Below are 26,423 nucleotides of genomic sequence, written 5' to 3' on the forward strand. Positions count from 1 at the left end.
TTGCCTGTAAGTATGCAAAGTGTCAGTTTGATGTTACGAGGTTTACCGGAAATTGCCTGAGCTGTAAACAACCATCCTTCACTGCGCAGAGAGAAGTGCCGAGCCAAATGAAATGGCTTTTAATGTTACAATACAATATTTGGAAGAGTGAACAAAATGGACTGAATGGCTTTGGTCATTTCCTCCGCCGCCATTGCTTAAACTACATGCAGACTACAAAACAGCGTAGAAAATCAACATCATCCTTCAAAACTTCTCCTTCTGTTCACTGATTGGCTGTAATTTCACCGGAGAAATTCACTTTAATAGGAGAAATCCCAGACGGAGTACTGAAGAGAGATGAGAATCAAGAGAGACTGCGCAGGAAGGCAGCGGTCATGCAGGGGAAAGTGTATGTGTAGAGAAAAACAAACACTGCACATCATTCTGAAAATCACTGCACTCTCTCTTTGGAGCAACAAGGTGGTGGTAGCATCATGCTGTGGGGGTGCTTTTCTGCAGGACAGAAAAAGGAAGCTGTTCAGAGTTGATTGGAAGACAGATGAAGATGAATACGTCCTGTTGGTGCTTAATAGAAAGGTTAAAAATAGGTATGAAAACTTTTACAAGGTACTTTATTCTCCCAATTTAAGAGATGTAGATGTAGTAGATGTGGTGTACAAATATTTGCCCGTTTGTGTCAATCCCAACTACACTGGAACATTTTCTCTTGATCCTGATGTTAAATAAAATATTACGGAATGTTTTGTCACTTTTGATTAATCTGACTACTATCTACTGAATCTTTTCCAGGCAGGACTGAGGAAGAGCTTGTTTTTTGTTTTTTCAATTAAGCGCTTTGATAAAGGTTTAAACTTTAAAAAAGATGGATTTTTTTTAAATGCTGTGAAAAATAAAGCAACAAATAGTTTTGATCTGAATCACTCAATGTCACACCAAGCACAGAGGGAGTTAAAAGCCCCAATAAAAATCAGCCTTGACGCGTCCCGGCCCGCCCTTTGAAATGCATTTGCAGATCTTCTTGGTACACTTTTTTTTTAACAGCATTTGACAGGCTTAGTTCTTCTAAGCACCTTGAAAGAGCTGCCGCAGAAACCTCTGCAGTTCTGTAGTCGATTCACAGTAATTTTGTTTCCTACTTCACAATAACTCATTGCAAGAGAGGTAGCAAAAGAAAAAAAAGAAAAAAACACCCAATCTATGTAAAGCAGACATTCAGGAGTGATAAATCGATCTTGTGCAGCTTCAAAACAAGTCCTCAGCAAGATTTATATAAGCATATAGGGTTCTGACTTTAGCAGTTACCTACTGGATGCTGAGTTACATAAGCCTCCATATGCTCAGAGTGTAGGACAATTCAATGCAGGTTATAAATAACGAAACCTGACGCACGGCTGCAGCCACTGTGATTTGGGCAACTTCTCACATGGGATGTCACAGTTCTGCAGTGCTAGCCCCACTGCTATTTCAGGCTCTGCCTCATTAGAACATCCATTGTGAGTGAACAATATATATATATAAAACAGGGTGTACAAAAGACATTTCATTAGGGAATGAAACGCTTAAAGAGAACGTTCTGTCTCTCAGCAGTTGTGCGGTCTAAGCTAAAACATTCGCTAGGTTAATTTACAGATCCACTGCACGTGTGTTGACACCGTACCGTGGTAGACTGAGGCGGTTTGGAGTCCATGTTGACAGGGACACACACACAGACACACACACAGACACACCCACACACACACCACCTAGTCTAGATGACTGCAATTACCCCACATCCACTGGCCCCCATCAGGGAGCCGTGCGAGGGACAGAGTGCGCATAAGACACGGTGAGCGACAGGGCGCCCGATTACAAATATATGTCGGAATTCTTGCACGAAACAGGACAGGATGGGGGGGGGGAAACACACAAAACAACAAAAAAAAGGTACATTATTGGATGTCTGCCTGTGTCTGTGTGTCAGAATGTGGTTGTGCATGCCTGTGGAGGCCCTCTCACACCACAGCGGCGGACTAATTTAGTTAGGGAATAGCTGGCTGTCCTTCAGGTGAATGGACGAAGATTGGTCTCAATATGAGATGTAATAAAACAAGCCCGACGCTGGATATCACCGCACCTTCGGCTGTCCTTCACGTGTCTCGCCGCCGAAAGACACATGCTGGCAAACATACTCACACATGCTGACACTCACAAACACACTTCCACCACCTGCGTGTGTGTGTGTGTGTGTGTGTGTGTGTGCGTGTGTGTCCACGTCGGGTTATAAGGTTTGATGATTCAACCAAAAAATATCAAGAATTTTTTTTCCCCTACTTTCTTGGTACCCAACATTTTTAAAGGCCAAAAATAATAATAATAGCTGTAATAAAAATCATAGTTATCTTTTTCTTTCTCTGTATTCTTTTAGCAGCTTACCATTACAAGACGCTTCCCAAAATACAGAGGAAAGAAAAATCAGTAGGGCCTTGCAATCTGCATTTCTAAAACATAGCTGCCTAAGTCTAAATATGTAAATGAGAGTGCAGCAAATAAAAAAAAAAAAGTGATTGCAGGCCTTCACAAGCTGTCGAAGCCACTATGACAGAAGGTAATTCAGCGTTTATGGTGGCAAAATATGTCAGTTGTTCCCAAGGAGCCAGGTCGGAAATTTGGAGCAAGTGTGGACAAAAAATAAAGTAATAATCGGAATGGAAGAGCGGGGAAGATGTCAATACTGTTGAGGAAATTTGACTAGTTTTGAGTGCTTAATATAGTTAATCTCATGCCATGTACATTCAAGTAGACAGAACATTCTTATTTGGACAAATGCTAAACAGATGTAACCCAGCCAGGAGACAGGAGATAAATATTCTCTTGGAGGAGTTTAACCAAAACACTATTCTCTTGAAAGGTTTTAAATTAGGTGGGCCATAAACCATATCTCCCTGGCTCAGAGGTCGAAGGTCGGGGGTTTCTCAGAGAAGAGGGCTGCATCTGGTGTTGGTTACAGCCTGGCACTAACTTCTGATTTTTAACACATTCTTAAATATGAATAGCGTGTGTTCGATTAAAGTATATTACCCAAGTTAGAAGTATTAATCTAGTAGATGATGAATGTATTTGAAAAATGTATTATCAGTGACAATTTCAGAATCAAAGGAAAATTGTTTGAATTAGAAAAGTAATTCTACCTCATTTTGTTCTGTGACAAGACAAAGATTTAAGTTTTTGGAGATGCTGAAATCAGAAAAGCAGAAAACTATGTTTGATGACGCGTCTTTGTCCTTCTTTCTGTCTTTGTTCTTTTCTTTTAATTCTCTGACTCAGGTAAAAAATTTATGTCTCTGTATCTCTGCAGTTTCCTTGTTAATTCATATGGTGTTTTCCTATTGGATTAAAACTCTGTAACACTGTGACGTCAGCACGCCTCGCTGTTTCCTTCCAGCCGTGAAGTCATACGTTCAGGGACCCGGGAAATAGGAAGAAAAGAGAGCCAAGCTTTTTTCCAAAATTAAGCTAAATTAGCAACTTTCTTCCTCAATAATACATAACAGGAAGAAATCTGAATGACAGGAAAGACGTAAAAGAAGAGTTTACAATAAACTGGCAAGAACATGAGTTTGTTCTGGATAGCTGAAGCCTTCCTCTACTGGAAGCCAGCAGGATCCACCAAGCTAACAAGTTCATCAGAAAACAGTGAATCAGTTCTCCAGCAACCGGGACACAGATGACAATAATTTGCTCTTTAGTGTAAATCCATGTAAAGAGTTTGGATTGGCTTATGGCTAGCTAGCTTATAGCTTATAGCTAGCTAGCTTATAGGCATTTGGTGCTGATTGTCTGCTTTCCCCAAGAGCAGAGATTAGGAAGACCATGAATGTTAGCTTCTGCAGTAGGGCTAAGGTAATTTCCACTCTGTGCATTAATAAATATAAGGATATATTTGGTATATGAATTATTAAAATAGGCATTTAGAGGTGCTTTTAGAGGAAGGGGTCTTAAGAATTGGTGGATTTAGGAATTTTGTGAATACCAAGGCTTCACTATTGTTCACGGAGGACGAGGCATGATTTTCGAGTCATGTTAAAACATGACGACTATATAATGGTGTCTTCGGCAATTGTGGAGTAAGAAAGCTAATTTATTCTGTAGAAAATAATAGAAATTAGCCTAGCATTGGAATATCCTTTTCCAAGATCTAATAAGGATCAGAGTTGATCAAACAACAATATAAAACCTTCTAGGTGAAACATGACTGAGCTGGCTCTTGTTCTTACCACTTCCTACCAGAAGTTAAAATTCCCTCGCCTCACCAGAGAGCCCCCCCATCACCACCACTGCCGCCTCGCTGACCGGCCCCTCAACCCCTCTCCGGGCTGGACCTCCACTCCAAAACAAGAACCACAGCTCTTCCTCCAAATCCACAGAGACCCAATTACAGCGACTGCTGGCGAAATCACAAGAAGATGCAAAGTTACTTTGCTTTAATTGAGGATGTGTTTAACACTCTCCAGGGGCCGCTGCGGCCACATTACGAGTCTGATGAAACAGCGGAGCCCTTGCAGAGGGAGTTTAAAACATATATCTATGTGTGACAAAGGAGAAGAGCGCTCTGATCCGGGGGCTTGGATGCTTTGACGGGTGGGGGGGTGTTATTTCAGAAATGTCACATCTCTGAAATAACACGAATAAAACAAATAGGTCTCTTACGAGTGTGAAAACATTTTGATTTGTGGAGAAGCAGCAGCGCTTTAATGCGGTGGACATCAGAGGAGCGGCTTCTCTCCCAGGCAGCAGAGCTCGCCTTAATAGAGCCACATGTTAATTAGTATTGTAGTTAATCCCATATTAAAGAGACCCAAACTGTCAGGTCATATTATAAACAATCGGTCCTAACGTTCGTGCATGTGACATTTCGCGCTGCTATCACTTCTAGCAAAATGTTCCCTAGGTACTAATTGGCCTACTTTACGCCGTCTTTCTTTGAATTGCCACTTTCTTTATCATTTGGGGTATTAGCCTTGACAAGCATCATCCCAGACGCACTAAAAGTGGAGATGATTTTTTATTTTTTGTATAGGGACAGCAAAAAAAGAAGAAGGAAAAAATAAACTGGAGTAAATGTTTTATAACAACGAGTAATACTGTGAGATCTACCTTCATGGGATATTAAAAACAATTTGAAAGAAGAATAAAAGTTCAAACACGTAGCCGGCAGCAAAGTGAGTGTAACTTTTCTCTGGCTTGCATTATTTAAGATAGACTCCATCACTTTATCAATCTATCGATCTCTCGGCAGAAAGATGAAAATGGAAAAATAATGAGGCCGATGAATGCTGTGTAAAGAACATCAATGTGCAAAATTTAATTATCCGCGCTGGAAAAAAAAAAAGAGAGAAGGAAAATGTGTCGGCTGTTTTCTAAAACAAAAAGAAAAGCGGGAAAGGGGAAAAAAAAAGGGAGCAGCTAATATTTTTTTCCCCCTCTCTGCATATTTTAATTACCAGATCAATCATAACCTACGTACTGCGGTACTGCAGAAAAAAGAAAATTGCAAGTCTAAATGAAAAACAATAGATTTGCTTTAAAGTCTTCGCTCTTTTGAAGTCTAAATTAAAATTTCAGGTACCTTTGCCAGAGCCTTCTTTAGAAAGTTATGATATTTAATTAGCGTGTTTAGATTTTGCTGAAATTAAACTTCACAGCCAAGAATCATGTGAAATGAAGACTGGTATTCCCAGGCTGCAGCTGGCTGGGTGGTGGGTGGGGTGGGAGGGTAACACACTGCAGATGAACGGAGGGAATTAAATCAGTTCAGCATGTGAGGGCTGGGTATCCTCTGACAGGAGCTCATGTTCCTGCGACTCGCGCCGCCACTGGCTCAATCGGAGGCCGACTCCCGGTGTTCCAGCGGAGCGGCTTTGCTCTCTCTGTAAAAGCCCGTTTCTCCGACTCGGCTCCGATTCTCTCTGCGCCTGAAAATCAACCCCGCCCCCCCAAACCACCCTGCCCCCACTCGTTCCGCCTTTTCCCTTCCTCACGCGAGTCTTCCCTGATGTTTATTCCTCCTGGCGTGTCCTCGCCGGCACCGAGCCACCAATTTCACACGTTTTTGTTTTTTTTATTGGCTAATTTGCCTGTGCTCTTGCCAGCAGCTCAGACTTGAGCCAGGAGTTTCGGAGGATGTCGGAAACGGTGCTACGGCCTCTCTGCTGCTGTTGCCTAGGTGCCTAGGTGACGTCTAGGTCTTAAAAGCGTCTTCCAAGATGCTGGTGAGATCTGCCCGTCTCTTATAGTGCCAGGAGGGGGAGGTCCTTTAAGGAGAGGGGCCTGCCATCCAGCAGCGGGGCAGGCGTCCATCCTCAAACATGGCTAACATTTGCACAGCAGTGGCAGTCAGGCGTGACGTCTCTGAGGCTCTGAGGTTTGTGCTGTCAGGGCGGCAGAAATTAAACCTGGCACTGCAGAGCAGAATGTGCTGAAACTCATCAATTCCACATGGCTAGAGCGCCAAGTGCCTATTTATAACACCCCCCCCCCCAACTCCCACCCACCTCCTTATTTCTTCTTCTTCTTCTTTACCTGGTGCGCATCCCTGGCTCTAAACACGCATCCGTAATGATGAATACTCCGGGGCGGGACGTTCCGACAGGGCATCAGTCAGGACAGGAAAACAAACACGCACACGCGCCCCGTCAGATCGGCGCGCGGCAGAGGAGGGATAAGGCCGACGGAGGGAAAGGCTGATGGAGGGGTTTGGGGGGCGTCTCCCTGTGAGAAGCTCGCGGCGGGATCGCAGCCATCAGTCACCTCGCCAGGAAACAAACAGGAGCAGTCGGATAGATTCAGCTTGTACAAAAAGGCCCAACATGGAGCTGAAATATGGAGCCTGACTGGTGAAACACTGCCACCCATCTTCTGGGTTTGTTTATGCTGTCGTTTACTGAATTGATGATATTTTAGGATGTACTTTTTTTTAAAAAAAGCAGGAGAGCTTTCATAAAACAGACTGATGACTTTTTTTTTCCTTCTAGAAATGTTCAGGTCATATTTTTTTTAATGTTAAGATGTTTTCAAATACTGCAGGTGGAAGCAGAAAGACAAAACCTGTTTGTGGAAGACAAAGAAAGAACTGCGAGACTGACTTTCACTCTGAGTTTGTGTTCATTCCAGCAATGTATGAATTAGTGTCCCCAGCAATGTGACAAATCTTTAGCAAATAGTTAATTTAAACTTGTACGCATCAACAACAGTTTTAAAAAAGATGGACAGTCTACTGGCAGTAGCTAGAAGAGCATCCTGAGTTGTTATGGGCTCAGAAAGAGTAAAGACTCCCAACAATCTTCATGAAATCGACTCACACTGGCAGCATTTTCATTACAAATGTGCGCAAAACTTTGTTGATATTCCGAATGTCTGAAAAAAGCCCCACAATTCTGCAATGTTGGTGTTTGCATTAAATAAGAAATGCAATTGAAATCACATGTGAAAAAGTTTATTTCTGCAATAAGTCCTAAGACAAGATGCCGCATTATGATCCTTAAACTACTTCCTGTCGCCTTATACGTTGTTCGCACCAGTGGCAACATTTGGTTGTTTTGTGACTCGTGCCATGAGAAAAAGAGCTTCTATTGCAGTTTTGTAAAATAAACTTACCGCCAAAACTTTTTACTAAATTGCCATGTTTCCATTCTGCAAATATATTTTCAAAATGTCAAATTGTGCCAATTGACATTCGAATTGCGAACAATTATTGACATCCGCAGCTACAATTGTGTCATTTTGTTCTCAGAGAGAAATCCGCCAGCCGAAATCGAGTCAGACCATTTCCACGGAGCTCTAGGCGTAGAGTTGTGTGATTGGTCAGAAGTTTGTTAATGTACTATATGCAGAAACCCACTCAGGCAGCAATGTTGATATTTGGCTTTAGCTGGTCCACTTCCATTACCATTTTTTTGTATCCACAGGAGACTGTAAGGACCGTTTATTTGACGCGACAAAGAATTATGTACATTTTTGCAATTCTTCACTAAATATCTATTAAAACAAGACCATCAAAAGGCTAAAAACTCTTGGATGGAAATTGCGACATTGAGACAGTCTGCAGAAAAGTGTGGTGCTATCTCCGTCACCGTTTCATAAAAGCAAACCAGAGGATGCAGTGATGGAGTGGAAACCCCAGGGTTGATTCTTTCTGTAGATGTGCTTCTGTTGTTGTCTTGGATCGAAACTGAGAGGAAAACTACTTCATTAGACTCCAGCTGAATGTTTCAAGTATCAAGGTGACGTCCCTCCCTCTCCGTTCGTTTTCTATGGAACTTGTGCAACGAAGCAACAATCGCTTGCCATCCTGCAGCACAACCAACCAGTGAAATACGTGGGTGAGAAATTTTGAGCTCATCCATGTAGAAATTAACGCGTCGGCAAGCAACGTGACACAATAAAATTGAAAAATGTTCAACTTTCGTCACCGTTGGTGTCATTATAGCATTGGGTGTGAACTGACTTTAGGGTAGGGTTAGGCATGTACGGGTAATGGTTAGGTGTGGGGTAAAGGTCAGGGTATAGGAAGGAATTAAAACTGAGCGGAAGTCGATGCAAAGCCCTTGTAAAGATAGAAAGAAATAGCTTGTGTGTGTGCAAATCTGAATGAGACTGGAAATGTCTGGGCAGATCAATTATTTGTCATCCTGGGCTTCATGGCGGACACAACTTGGTCCAGAATATATTGGATATTATATATAACTTTGATTAACTTCAATGAATAGCACATAAACCTTCAAGTAATGAGGGTGTATAAACAGTATATGAAAAGAAGTGCTTTAAGTGTGGGTCAAAGAAGCTTTGCTGCACTGAAGTGAAAAACCTCTGGAGAGGCAGGAGACGTAAGAGCCTCAAGGAAGGTATTATCTAATGTCCAATTACACTCCTACGAACCCCCCGCATCTCTCCCCCTCTGCTCCGTCTCTCTCTCTCCTCACTTCTACCTTCCTGCCTCTCACCTTCATTCGCTGCTCTTAGTATGAAGAGGACACAAGTGATAAACCTGGAGCAGAAAGCCAGTGGTTTACATGGCCCCAGAGCCCATTATGTTCCCCACAATAGGCTGGAGGCCCGGACGTGCCGTGAATTGGTAATGGCCAGGAGATCCTGGGCCTGGCCTGCTGCTCAATGAGCCTGACAGTCGAGCAGCAGACAGACATTAGAGATACTTCGTCAGCCCAGTGCGGAGCAGTCTACTGGCAGCCGGGGGGCAGACAACGTGAGAGTGGGAGTGACGGTGTGGATGGTATCGTAAATGCCCCTTACATAAGGTAGGGCATGAATAATAAGGCAAAGGGAGTATTCTGAGCCAATTCCAAGGTAGGGATCTGGTTTACTGCCACGGAATTACGAGTCTATAATGTATGATGTACTGAGAAATCAACACTAGCTCGCCTTTTAAAACTGTATCAGACTGTATGAATGTGCTGCTCACTCATTCTGACACCACCTTCCCAAGTTAGCCATCCGCTCAGGCAATCTGTACCTAATAAGCCCAAGGTTTAGCCCGTGATGAAGATCTGTCTTCATTGAGCTGGAAAAGCTGTAGTGCCGCCAAGCATTTTTCCTAACGGTGCAGTCCCTCATCTATGAAAGTGCCATAGAGTCCCTCAGACAATTAGGCAGGGAAAAGCTTTATGACCGTTAGACTCACTCAGTGAGCGGCACTCTCACACCGCCAGCACTGCCAGGAGCGCTGGCTCGTGCAGAAAGGTAATTACGGAGCCTCTCATAATGACACGGAGGAAGCTTGCGTCATAACACCCACAGCCTTTTATCATGGCGCTGTAATTAATTATCATCCTTTACTCTTTGATTCATTCCACTATTCATAACATATTCATACATTCAAGAGAAATTATCATTTCCTTCAGGAATTAATCAAAAAAAAAGAGAGGAAGAACTGTTCGCCCCTCGATGGATCATCAAAGATGGAGCTTGTCTACCTCCTGGCATGGAAGACGAGCTCCGGGTGAGTCACTGTGGAAAAAGATCTCCAGCACTTGAACACAGACTCCTCCACACTGGCCAAATACTCTACATGAAGGTTCACGGAAGTTTAGAGATGTTTTTGATCATTAAGACAAAGATTTTTTGCTAAGTGCTACCAGGCTGCAGTGACATCGACGGCGGATCAACATCGGAAGATTTAAAATGAGATATTTCAGTGTCAGTAAAATGCATGAAAATGAAATTGAATGAAAGACAAAAAGTAGAAGAAACTAAGAAAGTTGTATTTTTATTTTATTTTTTTTGCAAGGGCGTGTTCTCTGTTTACCACGCCGTTGCAGCTGCAAGCTAGGCTTTGATGGTTGCTACTTCACCATTTTGTACTTATTGCACTACAAAAGTTTGCAACACAATCTTTGAAATGTAAAGTGCAAATCGTTGTATCTTATTTTTAAGTCACTCCAGATGTTATTTTACAAAATCTTCTGTTGTATGAACACACAGTGTGACGTCACCTCTGTGAACTAAAAATTATACACATTCTAATGCTGGGACGTAGACCCACTGGTACACATATTCAATTGCAACTCAGTGAATTCATGGATCTAAACATTGTGAATGCGACTTGCCTAAGTTCAAATTGAGCATCAGAATGGAGAAATGGGGTGTAAAGTTGCTTTGAATGTCGGTTCTGGACAGGCATTTCAGAAAAATGACACACCATCATTGCTCATGTTTACAGAGAAAGCTCCGAAAAAGAAAAACCCTCCAGTGAGTGGCAACCAAAATGACTAAAATGGCTCGTCGGTGTCAAAGAATTAGCACTCTGGTTCAAGATGAAGGAAAGTTGACAGTACTCTGAATAGACACTTGTAAGTACAAGGTATGCGAAATATGAACACGTCTTTGAAGGAGATGAGCTAAAGCAACAGAAGTCGACACAGATGCCACTCCTGTCCGTCCAGAACAGAAAACAGACGCTACAATTTACACAGGATCCGTCGACTATCCATGACTCAATTTCAGTAGAAACACCAAGATGATAGGATCAGAATTTGATGTTAGCAACACGACAGCAATGGCCTTGTACCAATGGTTTAGGCTGCTGGCGATGCAGCAATGTGTGAAATATTTTCTCAGTAAACATTGGGCCCTTTAGTACCAACCAGCCTAACTACAGGTACACACATGGTCGGATCAAAGTCAAACTGTAGATGCATGGTCACGTGGTTTTCGGATGTTTGCTTTCGCACACAACTTTCATGGACGACAAGACGCGCCGAGCCAAGCTCCCCCTCAACAACATCATGGAGTTTTGCAATGTGTGATTCACAACAGCACAGCAAACAGCGACCAAGGCAGAGAAGAACGACTAGCAGGAGTTCACAAGTTCGGAGAAGGAGGAAATGATAATTGACGGGCTGGAAAATCTAATTTTACTTTTCACTTTATTGAAATTTTTTTTTCAAAAATCACAGACAGCGCCGGTGATCCGTTCTCCCTCTGCACCAGACCAGAACTGAGCGGGGGGAGTTTAATATTTCAGTACTTCTGTCACATTGCTCCTCAAAATCTGCTCTCTGACAGAAAAAACAGTGTCCTGACTATCTGTGCTACCTGACGATCCGTCCTGCTTTGCGCAGACATTCAGAATTATGCTGTTTTCTATATAAATAAACACAGCAATGAACACACAATAGGTTCACATGGAGAAGAGGGTGAAAAGGGGCAGACGACAGGAGGCGGAGAACAAAATGATGCGATTTTCATCAACTGCGACAATGAGAACCGATTCCGGCAGTTCAGCTCGACCAAGCAGAGCTCTTTAGTCTACATGTGAGTCCCTTCAGGGTCACCCAGCTACCCATCGTCTGAAGACCTGATAAGGCACCATGTAATGAAGTAGAATGCAGTAGAATGGAAAATTCACATCCAAAGTCTCAGAGGAATCCCTCTGACAGCATGTTAAGTCTGTGCCATGATGGGATCCATCCTGTTTGTTAGTGGACGTTAAATCTGTAACAGCACGTCAAACATTTTCAAAAATCAAAGGTCCAAAATTGGCCACAATTTTGCCAGTGCAACTCATACAAGTAGACATTTTTTTTAGTGTGAAATCTTAGGAACGCAGACGAAACTCCGCTGCCATTTTCTGATAGGTAATTTAGTTTTGAGGAGAAAAGAAAAGCTGCTGCGTCTTCAAAATACCCCTCATGCTCTCAAAGAGAATGAACAACAACTGCAAAAACAACAACATAAAAAACAATATCTAACCTCACAGCATCCCTCCTGAACCTCAGGGGAAAGAATGGCACAGTTAGACTCATAAACAGGTGTCCACCGGCCCCCGGTTCGCTGTGCTTTAATAGCTGTTTGATGTTTTTGATGTCTAGTCAGCTCGATCGTACCTTGCTGCTTGATAATGAGGCCCAATAATGATTCCTGAGCTTAAGGGGTTAATGGTATGTAACCGGCAGAGCTGCTAATTACACGTTACAAACTATTTATCAGAATCTCCATCTGCGCAAGCACCGCGGCTCTCATTGTGCACGCTAAATTACTCCGCGGATTATCATTGTAAAGCAAGTTTCAGTAATTAGGGAACCATACTGCTGTTTTCTTATTCTGAGAGCACCAAACGACATCAAGAGGAGAGGAGAAAAATAGAATGACTTGTTAATTTGGGCCCCGGCGCTCCGGATGCGAGGCGGAATCTGCCTCGTTGGAAGAAACGCTAAAAGAAATCAGTCACTGTTCTTTCTTTTTCTTCAATCTGTCTCGACTAAAGGTTTATCCTGAGGGGAGTTTTTACCCGCCAAAGTGAGAGGGAGGTGTAAATTGCATCGAGAAACCCACAAAGTCTGTGGCCAGGCTGTTTGGTGTGCGTTGAGCGGGCAGAGAGAGAAGTCTGAACTCGAACTCCGCAAAAGCGCGAGGTCTGATGGGCGCCGGCTCTCCCTCGGACGGTTATTTGGGAAATAACCGTCACATCCCTCGGCCCCAAAGGTGTGCCCAGGACCGCAGAGACGTGTACCATCTCCACTTCCGCTCTGTAAATTTTTATTAAAATCACCTTCATTATAAGACAGTGTTCATTATAAAACCAAAAACGCTGGTCTCTCAGGGGCCCCGTGGATTAATAAGGACAGCGGTGTATTTTAAGCCGTAAACTCAGCTCCTCACTGTCCTTAATCTCCTTCCTACTTCACAAGGCCAAATTAACACCTCTCCTCAGCTCTGACGGGACCTCATTAGCAAACTTCCAGGGAAAGAAAAGAGGAGAGCGGAACGAAAAAAAGAGGAGAAGAAGGAGGGAAGCGACCAATGACAGTCACCAGCTCTGGGATTAACCCTTTCTCCTCCTCCAGCTCGGCGGAAAAACTAGGTCGGCAACGTGTTTCTAATCAGTCGCCTGGTTAGTGATAATTAGAAGGCAAGATTGAACGGGAGAAGAGAGAAAAAGTGGGTGGGGAACGCTGAAATAAAAAAAAAAGGAAAGAAAGAAAGGGAACCTGTCATGTTGCGAACACTTCAAAGCAGCCGGCTTCTCCTTTAGAAGTGGCATGATGAGGGTCCAAATACCACGAGGCGCTCCTCTGGGCCTCCGAACCCAGGCTGAGGAGGAGGGGTAGACGGAGAAACGAGGACCCAGTTTGTTCTCACACATATGTATCCACACACACACACATGCAGACACACACCTGCACGGCGCAGCTGCAGGGGAGCGTTAGCCTACTCCCAACCACGCAACCTGTCCAACTCCAGCCTCCTCTTCACACTCGCCCCCCTCGGCGGCGGCAGGTCGAGGTCCCAGCGCTCACGCTGAGGTCGTGCAGACTACTGCTGGGTAAAGTTCACAAGCCTCTGCAAGCTGTTTGACATTACCAATAAGGTCAAAGTGTATCAGAAAACACCAGAGGATTACAGCGTTGTGGTGCGCCGTGCGGCAGGCGTCACCGCCCCAACCAAAAACCGCACGACTCGTAAGACGTGAATGTTAAACGGCTCCTTCTCTGTCTTGGAATAATAAATATACACAACCAAATATGGCTTTCATGAAGTGACATTAGATGCAGAACTTTGAATTTAGCGTGCGTTTTCTATAATCTACTAGGGCTGAAACAATTCATCACGATGAATCGATTATTAAAATAATCGTCTTCTAATTTAGTATTTATTATCCAGAGTATACCGACTGAAAAAAAGGGGCATTTGCTGAAACACACTCAGAGCAATAACTAGGCCAAAATATACTTCTAACATGTTGATGTTAGAAGTATATTTTAGCTGCAGATGCATCCTACAGCATAAACTAAAAGAACGATGTGCTTTTGCATTTTATGCAATGAAATGTTTGTTTTAAAATGAAATTGAACTGTTTGCTTATCTACATCTTTTAGCCGATTAATCGAATAATTATCAGAATAATATTAGGAAAGAAAAATCTATATTTGAAGCATGGTGGTGGTTCTGTTTCACTGCCAGGGTTGTTGATGCAGGTGAAATAATCCAGACGGAGGATTAGCTTCAACTCAAATCGACAACAAGTTAGTTGGAACTTGGACACAATATGGAATAATAATAATCATAATAATAACATCCAAATAGATTTTCATTGATATAATTGTCTTATATCATGTAGCTTGTTTGGTTCTGACCCAAAATCTATGGAATACGCTTAAAAGAGGGACATAAGCCAGGAAACCACCGAATCTACCAAAAAGATGCTACAATTTGACGACACAAAGTGTGTGGTTTGAATGCCTCAACCAAATGTCAGTGGTAGCATATATATAGTTTACAGTTCAAACTTGTGCAATCTTTTCCTAGTTTTAGGAACTGGTGAGGTTTGCTTTATTACCAGTCTGCATAGAAAAATTCAAGCTTGTAAAGAAAAAACCCAAAATGACTGATTGGTCCCAATGATAATTGAACAGGAACTTCTCAGTCTACTACATGAGTGTGCTTCCTCAGCCTGCGCCTGCACTTATCAAGTTACACAAGAGAGACCAAGAGGTATCCAGAGAGGCCTGCAGCAAAACAGAAGATAAATAAAAATCATCACTCATTATCAGCCATCTATTTTATCTACTATAAGGCATCTCTCAAATCCCAGTTGTCAGACATCAGTGGTGTTCAAATTAATCCTTTGGGTTCCCATTTGTGCAATTAAGACACGGACGGCTTGATTCACATATTTCTGAAACTTTACAGTCGGGAGTGATTGAATTAGCACAGAAATCAGCCACAGAGCCGTGGCTGGAGAGCGTGGCGTGGACCGCGACGGCCGGCGCCCAGGAACGCGGCTGCTCAGGCTCAGTCAATTAGAAAGCATTAAAAAGGAGCTGCCAATAATCACTTCCAAGAGATCTGAACAATCCATGCTGAGTGTTCTCATGTTTACAGATGATAGGGCTTTCAGGTTGGCACTGAGCGGGAGTTTGGAGGTGGTGGTTGGGCGGGGGGCAGGAGGAGGAGGGGGTAGGAAACGAGACTGGAAACATATTTGCGGTATCATTTCCATAAGCCTCTGCTTTGCGGACCATAACGCGGCTCGCAAATGTGATTTATGACCTTGGTTTAATGGCTGGAGCACAGTCTTCGTAGGTATCAGATGACTTTTTCAATATGGCGACGTCAGAGGGGGGGCACGGCGAATGCACCATCTCAACAGGAAATGAGGGCTTGTCTCAGCCAAGAAAATATGAGAAGCCAGATATCTGATCATCTAATGGCAGATAGATGCTACTTCACTTTGACAGAAAAGGCATCAGTCAATACGCACTAGATGAGCAGCAACACGCAAAGTACGCCATGGATTTCTCCCTCTATCTATCAAATCACTCGCTGAAGGAGCGCCGCGGTCTGTTTCTGGTCAATGTTCGCACGGCGTCCAACAGGAGAGTCTCCTTCGACTGATATTTGTGGGACGGAAACGTTGGAAGTCGTCAATAACTACTACTTAGTGGTCTCTCGACTCTGCAGTGTGTGTAATCTAAGCAGAGACATGCGACTCACCTGCGCCTGGAAACTCTTGAGAACAGGTGCCACCATCTCCCGGACCTCCTATGCACACACACACACACACACAGACACACACAACACAAAAAAAGGAAACTCTGTCTCAGCAGATTTTACGGTGCAGATGCTCCACCTGTTCAGGAATCAGACTGGCCCCTGGGAGGCACAAACAGCTTGCTAAGAAAGTCTAAAACACCTCTAAGGTCCCAGCGATGTCTGTAGTTTCGTTAGGCGGAGGATATTACTGGTGAAACTGAAAAGGGTTTGGGTGGGCATGTTGGAAAAGTGGGGCTTTCCAATAGCTTGATTTAGAGCTCAGAAATCCTGACTCGTGCAAGCTCTCGCAGCTGCAGGTAAGGGGATTGTGCTGCCAGCGGTGACAGCCTGATCCCGTCTTAAACGCCTGCATTATACCGACAAGATTCCGGCTCCGCGCCGAGATAGGCAGGCAGTGCGGCAAATAGCCTCAGGGTTCATTTATAAAACATAAAAATATTCCCTTTGACTTCAGCCAAATGTCAATACATGATTATTTCAAAGAAAATTATGATGAAAAAGGACAAAATCATATCTGTACCACGCATAGATTTAGCATATGCATGGTAAATCTTGCTTAGTTTAGGCAAGTCGGTTTATTAGATTTTTTTTTTTTCCTTAAAAAGTAAGATGGAACAAAAGTGACAAGTCTTACTGGAAGGCAGAGAAAACAAAAAGTTGATGCACAGATGGCGTCTCAGCAGGTGTGAACACTGTAGTCGGAACAATAATGACATTTTAGTTTGCCTAATGCAAACTGACATTACAGTCAGCTGGGTTACCAGCTTCTGATCTGACAACTGACAAAACTAGCTGACACGTTGTTATTTTGCTTGTAACAGAACCTCTTGCTTCCAGTACACCTGCGTAGTAACAGCTCAGTTCAGCATCTGATCTGTTTGCCAAAATGTGTTTTCTTTTTTATCTACTTTCAAACAAAGCATTTAGATGTAGGTTTGGTGCCCAAAGGAAAACATGGGGCTGAAAAGCAGCAAAAACCCAAATAAGGTCAGTATGGGATGCGTGAAGTAAACGAGTTATGCTAATATTTATTTCTGATGATTGCATTATTCTCGACAGGTTGTCTTGACTACTAGGTTAGAAGCAATTTGATGTGATACAGGAGTGAAAAGTATTTGGCATCTTCAGTTTTACTACAAGATGCCAATAAATGCAACAAACTTTCAGTTTCAGAACTCAGTTGCTGTTAGCATCTGACATTGTTGTTCCTGTACTAAGCTAAGCTAACATTATCCCTGGGTAAAAAGGTGAGTTCTTTAGTCTTGATGTCCTGCTTTATCTATGTTTGAGACACAGCAAGCTAAAAGAGCCTGCTAACTGGGCATGCTAGGTCTTAAAGTACTTCGAAGAAGCTTCCGCCATATTTAACATGTTTGTGACACAGCATTTTTGCCACTCACCAGAACGAGGTAATTGAGAAAGAGTAACAGTAACATAAAAGAACTGCAAAAATAAAAGCGAATGACTGTATTAGCCGCTAACAATTAACCGTTAGCGGCAAACAATGAGCATGTCCTAGGAGCTCCAATTTGGTGCTGAACTAAAGGGTTATTTCATTATTTTAATAAGTCTGGACTTAACAGGTACTTCAATGCCTACAAACTTAAACTGAACAAACCAGTACCAGAAACCTCCACAGTATATTTTTGAAATCCTGATATATGGACCAGACAGACGTGGATTGATTTACACGGCTTACAGAATTCTGACTTTTAATCTACTAGATTAAAGTCTGAAATCTAAAAACAAAAGTCAGAATTGTTTTTTAAATTTTTTTTTAATCAGTGGCCCTATAGCTCTTTAGTACATAACCAGTGAGGTCAATATTTACTGTAAAAGTCTGCTTATTCTATCTTCTAAAAGATAAAAATAAATGTTGTGATTTAATTGAGAGTGTAGTCAAATTCAAATCCTCTTGTGTTGGTAGAAAAAATAAGTATTTTTCTACCAAATATTATTCTTATATTTATAAAAAAATATAATAATAAACTATGTTTTACCTAGTTCTAACCAGAGCTCTCAAACTGATCATTAAAGTCTGAAAACACTCTACATTTTATGATAGCTGCATCTATTTGTTTTACTGTTTAGGTGCAGAACGATGAGATGCAATTTAATGAAATATGTGTGATGGTAGGTGTAGAAAGGATTTCATTGTTTTTGTCAGTTTCAGTATCTTATTTATTTTACGTTGGCTGTTCTACTCCTAATTCCACTGACTGGACAAATTTAAGTTGTTTATCCAAGTTTAACCAAGCTTGCGAAGCTGTAAGTGTGCTGTACTGGTGCAGAGTTATCAAATACATTGGCAATCCAGTACATTTGTGTCTGTTTTTAAAATAAGGCTAATTTTAAGTCAAATCAGAAATGTTTTTCTGTTTTGGATCGGTATTTACCGTTACTTCGATATCGGTCTCGAAAGGGAAAAAACTAGGTAACTTTTTCATTAACTGCTGGTTATGATTTGGAGTTAAATCACATCTGTCAGTCATAGATGGAGGCTGATGCAAGGCCTCAGCATCCAAATCTTAATGTCAGGAGTTATCCGGTGACTATTTGTGAACGTTCGGCTCTTTAGTGCTGATTTTTCCAAAAGCCGGAGATAATTCCTCATTGATAAGCACACGCGGGGGCTTCAGTTGCACCACCTGAAGAAGGCAGCCGGTACCTGCTGAGGTGAAGATGAGGAAAATGACACATACTGGCTGAGATAATGGGGGGCAGGGTGCTAGACTCACCTCAGGGACATTTCTCTTGAACTCCCTGCTCAGCTCCACCAGGTGCTTGTGGGAATGTTCGCTCTCCTCCTGCCGACTGGCCAGCTCAGACGCAACAGAGTTCAGCTCCCTCTGCAAGAACACGAAAACAGAAGAGAGAAACGTTGAGGGGGGAGAAGAAGAAGAAGAAGAAGAGTGAAGAGGCGCCACACTTTTTTTCTCTCTCTTTCCATTTTACGTGGCCTGCCGAAGCTCATCCGGCACACAGCTTAGAGAGTGTACATAAATAAAAATATACACCGCTGAATATTAACAATGTAATCCTTCATGATCTCACAGCAGTAATACTTACAGCTAGCCCTGGCCCATAAATAATTAAGCCAAAATAAATCCAATGCCTACAGTAGCAGAAGGCCTTTTAGATAATCAGTATTTGAAATAATCAATACACTTGCAACGGCTATAGAGCGCCAGTGAGCAAGTGGGACGAGAGGGAGGGGGCCAGAGACACACACAGAGAGAGAGAGAGAGGGAGGGAGCAGGAGGACGAGTCACGTGTAGAGACCCAATAACCTGACAAACACTCTTACCAACACACAGCTTCCTCCTGAAATAAAACATTGTTTTATAAAATCAGCCAAGACCAGACTGTGGAAGGCACTGGGTTGGGTTTCTGCTGTAATTACCACGGCTTTTGAGTCTATTTCCAGTCTCTTTCCCATCCCCCCTCTCCGTCCAACCTGCACCGATCCTTATATTGATCCTGAATTGATTACCAATACATGACAGGAGCCTCCATGGATTTAACCAAATGACCCTTCTGCCGCAGCAGCAGCAGCAGCTGCAGCAGCAGCAGCAGCAGTCCTGATTGCTATTCCATTAATGCTCCGGCACATTGCTTGTTTACATCTCTGTGTTATGGCAAATCGGAGCTCCACCCCGGCAACGCGTCTGATCCGCCATTCAAAGCCGCCTGCGTGGCTGTGCCTTCATCAGAACCTCGCATTCATGCCAGACTCAGCTGCTCGGCATGCTGTCCGCAAATCCGATATTATTGATCGGTCGTCCAATTCCTGGCCCTTTCAGCAAACAGACAAAAAAAAAAAAAAAGGAAAACAGATTCCAACTCTGCTTTTCTGTGCTGAAAGCAGGAATAGCATAGACAACTGGATATCGGACCCCGGCTTCGTTCCGACTGCGATTATCAGTAATTGATGAGGAGCCTCTTTTGTAACTGCTTGGCTAAAATAGAAGAAAGTAGGGTAGGGGATTCAATTACCACTGCAAATTCATATATGACGCTGGGAAATTAAATTGACTGTGTTTTAATTAATCTGCAGTCTTAGTTAAAGGCGGTTTAATAAATCATCTCGCAAAGCAAAATAAGAGAAGGAAATGGAAGGATGAAACTTTTAACGGCGGGGCGGTGCGGGAGGGGGGAGCGCCTCGTGGGATGGCGAAAGCCTGCCGGTCAGAGAAGCAGCCGCTAATTGAAGGGCTGCCGGTTCAAGTCCCTGGACAGGCAGAGCAGACGACGGCTCAAGTGAAGATGAGTGCGGTAGCAAAAAGTAAGACGTGCGGAAAAACTATTCTTCACTGTTTGAAAAAAAACTCTGCAAGCTTTTTTTGTTGTCAGTGGTAGAAATTTATGGGCCCTTTGCAACAACAGAGTTAATTTAAATAACATTGATCTTATATGTAAAAATAATAAATGAAAATACAGTAACAATATTGTAAGCTGCTTAGTTTTTATACACTTAAATAAAACGTCACACGGACGTTGCCATATTGTTTACGATGCATTCTGGGTAGATGATGAATCCTAGGTTGCTGTTTTTTCCAGCATCTTTAGTTTCTCTAAAAAAAAACTGGTACTTTGGAAAGAATATTGTAGTACTATAACGTCTGGTCAATGTAAAAGGTGGCGGTAATGCACCTTAAGTTGTTTGCCAACCGCCATAAAAATTTAAGAAAAAAAATCGACAAATGCTAGGTCCCACAGCGCTAGCTCCATCCAGCACAAACAAGTAGCGTTCTTCCCCCTAAATGTGAATCACAGCGCACTAAAATAGCAGGCAATGCAGAGATGACAAGGAAACGAAGATGAGGATGACCAAATGGAGAAAGAGGAGAGAAAATGCTGGTGTTTGCTGCTTGGAAAAGCTCCAGTTAGCAACTCAAACAAACAGTTTAGGGTTGGCATTGGTATCCCAAAAATGTTCTCAAATATATTTGGACGCTGTGCAAAGACTTAAAGAAGCTCCACTGTCACTTTTAACATCCATTCATCATCTTCCAGTTTGTTTTGTTTTCCAGTTAGCTCCTGTTAGAGAATTTTCGGTATTATCATTTTGTTATTACTTTAGTTTTAGTTCAAATTCAGTCTGTTTAAAGTGTTCTGTTTCTCTTCTGACCTGGAGGTCAGGATTGTCTGTTTATCTTCATGTGAGCAGTTGAGCAGTTAACAGCTTGACCGAAATTTGAACCAGGCTCAGATCGTAGATTAGTTATCACACCTGGAAATGGGTTACTGGTTGTTTAGGTTACATGTTTTACGACCTCTGTTGTTTTTTCTAACTGCCCCTTGGCTGTTTTTCTTTGACAATAAAACAGGAGCTTGCGTGGAAGGAGATCAGAACTCTCTGAAAACAGCTTGGAGAAGCTGCTTCGGAGACTTCTCCTTTTGCAAAATCTTTGTCATAAAATTCATATATACGTTGTCTGTGGTTCTTTTATTTAGGTTCAAGGAAAAGTACCTATCAGCTCCTGCTAACAGTTGATTCACAGTCACACGTTTGTTTCAACACGTATCGTGTGCACAATGGCACATGGAAACCTTGAGTCAGCTTGCCTCAATTCAGACATTTTGTGTTCTGTTTTTCAGCTCTAGCCCACTATAACCTACCCACATGTCAGCCCAGCTACACATTTTAAGATCTAATGAGAGAAATCCGGTGAGGAGCATATTCAGCCGTTACATGGGATTGGTTTCATAAACTTCAAACCTGGTGAGTGCAAAATCTAAAATACCTGGGATTGGTATCAGGAAAAAGATTTTTCCACACAAACACACAGTCATAGTCTCTTCAGGTTATCTAAAGATAGATCTCCTGTAAGTACAATTTACTAAAACACTTGCTGCACTTACGAATAAAAATAAACTTTTCTTGAAACTTGAAATCCGTTCATCGGCTCCCATCGTCTGATGACGTGAACTCGACCAAATGTATATGAATATATGTAACATCTGGAATGAACTACAATTTCAGTTGTTTGTTTCTTTAACTTTAAAGTGCAACACTTCTTTAAACAGGATTTTGGAGAGTCAATACACCCATTTTGTGCTGCATGTAATTTCAACAAGGGAAAAACTAGGTATTGCATGACGGACTCATACCATGGTGGCAGGTACCAGTCAGGTTAAAAAACAGACCCTGGAAGTTTCCTGACTTATCCCAGCCACACGTGACACTAAAACTCCAACATCTCATCTATCCAGATTAGCCATTAATCCTGCTTTGCAGTACATCTTTGGATTGGTCGCTTTGTACTTCATTTGCTGCTTTGGTTGCATTTGTGAAAATAGGTTGGGCTCATCTCTCAGTTCTTCAACTATGAGATGGGGGATTAGCATTCAGTAAGAGAATCCACTGGCTCTTCACCTTTCCACTTCTTTCCCTGTGTTCTCACCTTTTCTGTACTGCACACAAGAGGAAAAAACACGCACAACCTGAGCTGAGATGACATAAAGATGGTTCCTCGCCTAGCTCTACAAAGAAAAGTGGTATTCAAGGCAGCAAAACAAAATGTAGGGACTAGAGTATTTTGATACATTTCCACAAAGTATCCCTCAAAATATTCTAACAAGTTGCGTGCTAGAACTGAAATGAAAAATTCACCTGTGTGCTAGGAGTGTTTTTACTGCTCTTGAAGGGATATTAGGATATAAAACAGTGAGACACACAAAGTAGGTAGTTGCAGGATCAGTCAGCTTTGGTCTTTCAGTGACTTTTACTGACAGGGAAAAATTGAGAATACCCGATTACCTGATTTATCCTGTAACTGAACTAATTCGTTCAAACATAAGCAGATTGGATCAATGTGTTGCAATAGGCTTCTTGGCTATAAAACTAAAAACGTGTAAATGAAATCATAATACTCAGAACTGTAAAGCTTAAATGTAGAAACTGTTCGGACAGGCTGCATACACAGTTTTATCCTTTGATAAGCCAAGCTGTCATGTTTTTTTTTTGGCAAGGTGGAAAAGTTCTGTGGTACTCTGAGTTTCCAGATGTAGGATACATACGACGGAGCAATATGCAATAATAACATCAGCTAAACACGCCCTCTTTTTGAGCAGAGGAATGACGAATTCTCTGAGTAGCTCCAACTGACGGCAGCCTGGCCTATAGTCTGATTAAAGCAGATAAAAATGGCTTTAAAATTTGACTGTGTGTAAGGCGTTGAATGTCCATCTCCAGATCACCATAAAAAAATTACAACAAAATTCTAAGGTCATCACAAGACAAGAATTACAATTCAATTCAATTTATTTGTATAGCGCCAATTCACAACACACGTCCTGTCAAGGCACGTCGTTTCTGTTCAATCATACATCTATTCCAATTGATCCTACTAAACAAACTGTGCATTAACTTCATTATTTAAATTAGTAAAAAAAAATATCCTACTCCTTCCACCCAATTCACAGTTACTATACAAAATGGCAAAGCATCAAAAGTGACACTCATAACAGATAAATGTGACAGCACTTAGTTCCACAAAATGCACTTCATCTCTTCACATTTGTACTCCTGTAAAACGGCGATCAAATGTTGATATACTCTCAGACTGGGATTGAAAACAAACTCCCAAGCTGAACTCAATGTTAGTATTTTACTACTTCTCTCCCCCCCAAATAAATCAAGTTAGCAAAAAACTGTGGATCTCTCCCAATTTAGAAGTGAAAACAGTTTTAAAATGACTGGTCACCATCACCCTACTTCTCAATTGAACTCCTAATAAAGTATCCAAATACTTGGCTAGCATGGCATTCCCTTGAATAGCACCGTCACCGAAAACGGATTTTACCGCATGGGATAAGGCGACGGGACTTTATAAATTCCTGTTAGCCCTTTCACAGTCCATCTGGGATGAGCCTAGCTGGAGATTAGAGAGGGCTTTCTAAGCAGTGGGCAACCTCTGCAAGATTCAAATGGCCCCGGACCAGCTAATCTCACCAAGAGAAAAATTCCTCAAGAAATGACATTGAGTGGCTCTTTTTTTGTTTTCTTTCTTCTTGAACTGCTTAAGATATAACAGTATGGTGATTCTAAGTCTGCCGGTGCTTCTGTGGCCTCTGTGAGGAGCTGGTTTCAGCTCGGATGATAAGGATGCTGGATGCTCATGCAGTATGCAAGCCAAACAGTGCAATCATTGTAGCATGGTTATTCTGATAGCATCCCCACAGTTTCTAGACCATTATGAGGGAGGGGAGCCTGGGCAACAGCCCATCAAATGAAACCTCCTGCCTGTCCTTCTGGAAAGAAGTGAGGCAGAACAGGCTGTTTGCTACTTTGGTTGTCTTGCTACGGCTGATGATGGGAGGAACTCTGCAATATAGTGCTGCTGAAATAGTAATGCCGTCTCAGGAGGCGAAAGTACTAAGATTTTTTCCTCTTTTCTATAATCAGATACCTTATATTTCAATCCACAACAAGAAGTAGAACTCTGATGAGACTCACTTATTTGCCTTCACTATGGAGAACTTCCTTTTTTAAAAAAATAAAAATAATAATAATGTTTTAACATTAACGTCCAGATGCCTTCCTCAACTCCAAATCGAGGTGAGTTGCTGGGAGCCGGGGTTCTCAGAAATCGTTTGACAGGTTTTAAGAAGGACAACTGGGAGCAAATTTTAAGTGTGTGGCAGTCTGGTCAATACAGAGCCCCTGTCATTAAGCCTCTGCCAGTCAAACATCCAGCCATAATTGATGAGTTTCCTCTGGGGAGGGTGGAGCTGTCATAGGGACCGGAGGGGCAGGGACGAAAGATTACGAGCAGGGAACCAGTCCTGTTGCGTTTGAGTCAATATGCCAGGGGAAAGTAATTTTAGAGACTCCTGACTCTGAAAACAAAGACCAAGAAAACAAGAAGATTATTGGGTTTTCAACGGATAGAGCAACAGTCTAAGTGGATCTGCAACTGAATGACAGGTCAGGATAAAATATGCTGTGACTCAGAGAGTCATTTGGCTTGGTTAAAAGAAAAGCAGCCAGAGATTAGTGGTCTTCTATAGTTTAAGTTAGTATGGGCCTGGGAAGGGAGCTTTAGCCTTGAGATCCAGAGTTTATGTTTTATCTCATATTTCTAAATAATAAATGGGTTATATACAGATGTTTACAGAGTTTCTTTTGAAGAATCTGTGGTACTCCGTAGAACATATTGTAAGGTCTGCAAGAATACCGACTACCTGTTAGCCATCGACAACGATGAAGCTAGTGCTAAACCTAAAAGCTAACTTTTAATATGTCTGGACTGAACTCAGTCATCTTCAGCTCAAACTCTGAAACACTTTGATCAAACCTGAACTGGATAATATTACAATTGATTTTGGTTTGACAAGCTCTAAAGCTCATATATTCCCCAAAATACTGCTGAAATCTCCTTGTGTGAACCCAGTATCATGTATCCTTTTATCTTCTGTGCTCAGTGCATAATTATATACTTAGATGCCAACATATGTAGAAAAAAAATGGAGGAATTTAACACCAACTAACACGACATGAGCCAGTATCTTAAGTATCTTAATCTTAGTAGAAATGCTGGACTTAACAAAACCCAGCAGAAAAAGACGTGACAATCGGTGCCAAAGAGGAGTTTTGTTTTTGCTAAATTGCAGCGCTCACTTGTGTAGCGGCGGAACAGATTTGACATTGATTCATTAAACCTAGTGCATCTTGATTACATCTGTACTCGTAAGCTATTTTCTGGCCTTTCTCAAAGACAAACCATAGAGGAAAATGTTGACAACTAGAGACAGTAAACTTTCCAGGTACTGCAAAAAGGAGGTAGACTGAGTCTCTTTTGTGTAGAATAGGCATGGACAGCACAAATTAAAAGAGAAGGAGGAAAGAAACAGGAACGAGGAGGAGAGAGGGGAAAATGCAGATGGGGTATTATTTTTCTTTTTGCATCCCATTTAATTGCAATCATAGGCAGATGTCTGAAAGTGTGACAGCATCAGCAGAATTGCTGCTGAGAGCACAAAAATCTTTGTCTAAAAATAATCAGACATTCTGTGTGCTGCTGTTTGTTATAATGGTAATCGATGCTGGAGGCTTTGAATTCCATCAATTTATAGATCCACTCTGTTCTGCCTGGTGACTGAACTGCCTCGCAACCCCCCAAGCACCCCCTTCCCCCACTCGTGCACACACCCATGCAACGGCGCACACTCTTGCACGCAAGGTCTCGCAACAAAAGAGCTCTTTGGTACACATGTGCTCTGACATCTGTACTCTGGGGGTCTGCAGCGAGGCAGTGAAGGGGTCGCTCTGTGATTAAGATAGGTGTAGTTTCCTTTCATCGCCTCCCGTTCTCTGTGAGGCACAAGACTGCCTCAGATTAGCCCCACATTGCAGACGCCACATTCGA

The 26,423-nt window shown here is 42.3% G+C and overlaps 1 protein-coding gene across 2 annotated transcripts in view; it reads right to left on the minus strand.

The window, feature by feature from the left end:
- The window catches only part of cux2b (cut-like homeobox 2b), a 125,769-nt gene that overhangs the window by 47,102 nt on the left and 52,244 nt on the right, over nt 1–26,423 (minus strand). For both annotated transcript variants that reach the window (XM_044112775.1, XM_044112776.1), the window contains exons 2-3: nt 18,789–18,899; nt 15,991–16,038 (exon numbers count right to left, since the gene is read on the minus strand). In XM_044112775.1, the coding sequence (XP_043968710.1) occupies nt 15,991–16,038; nt 18,789–18,899 (159 nt within the window). The remainder of the gene's footprint in view (nt 1–15,990; nt 16,039–18,788; nt 18,900–26,423) is intronic.

The sequence above is a fragment of the Gambusia affinis genome, linkage group LG03, assembly GCF_019740435.1.
Source record: "Gambusia affinis linkage group LG03, SWU_Gaff_1.0, whole genome shotgun sequence".
NCBI lineage: Eukaryota > Metazoa > Chordata > Actinopteri > Cyprinodontiformes > Poeciliidae > Gambusia > Gambusia affinis.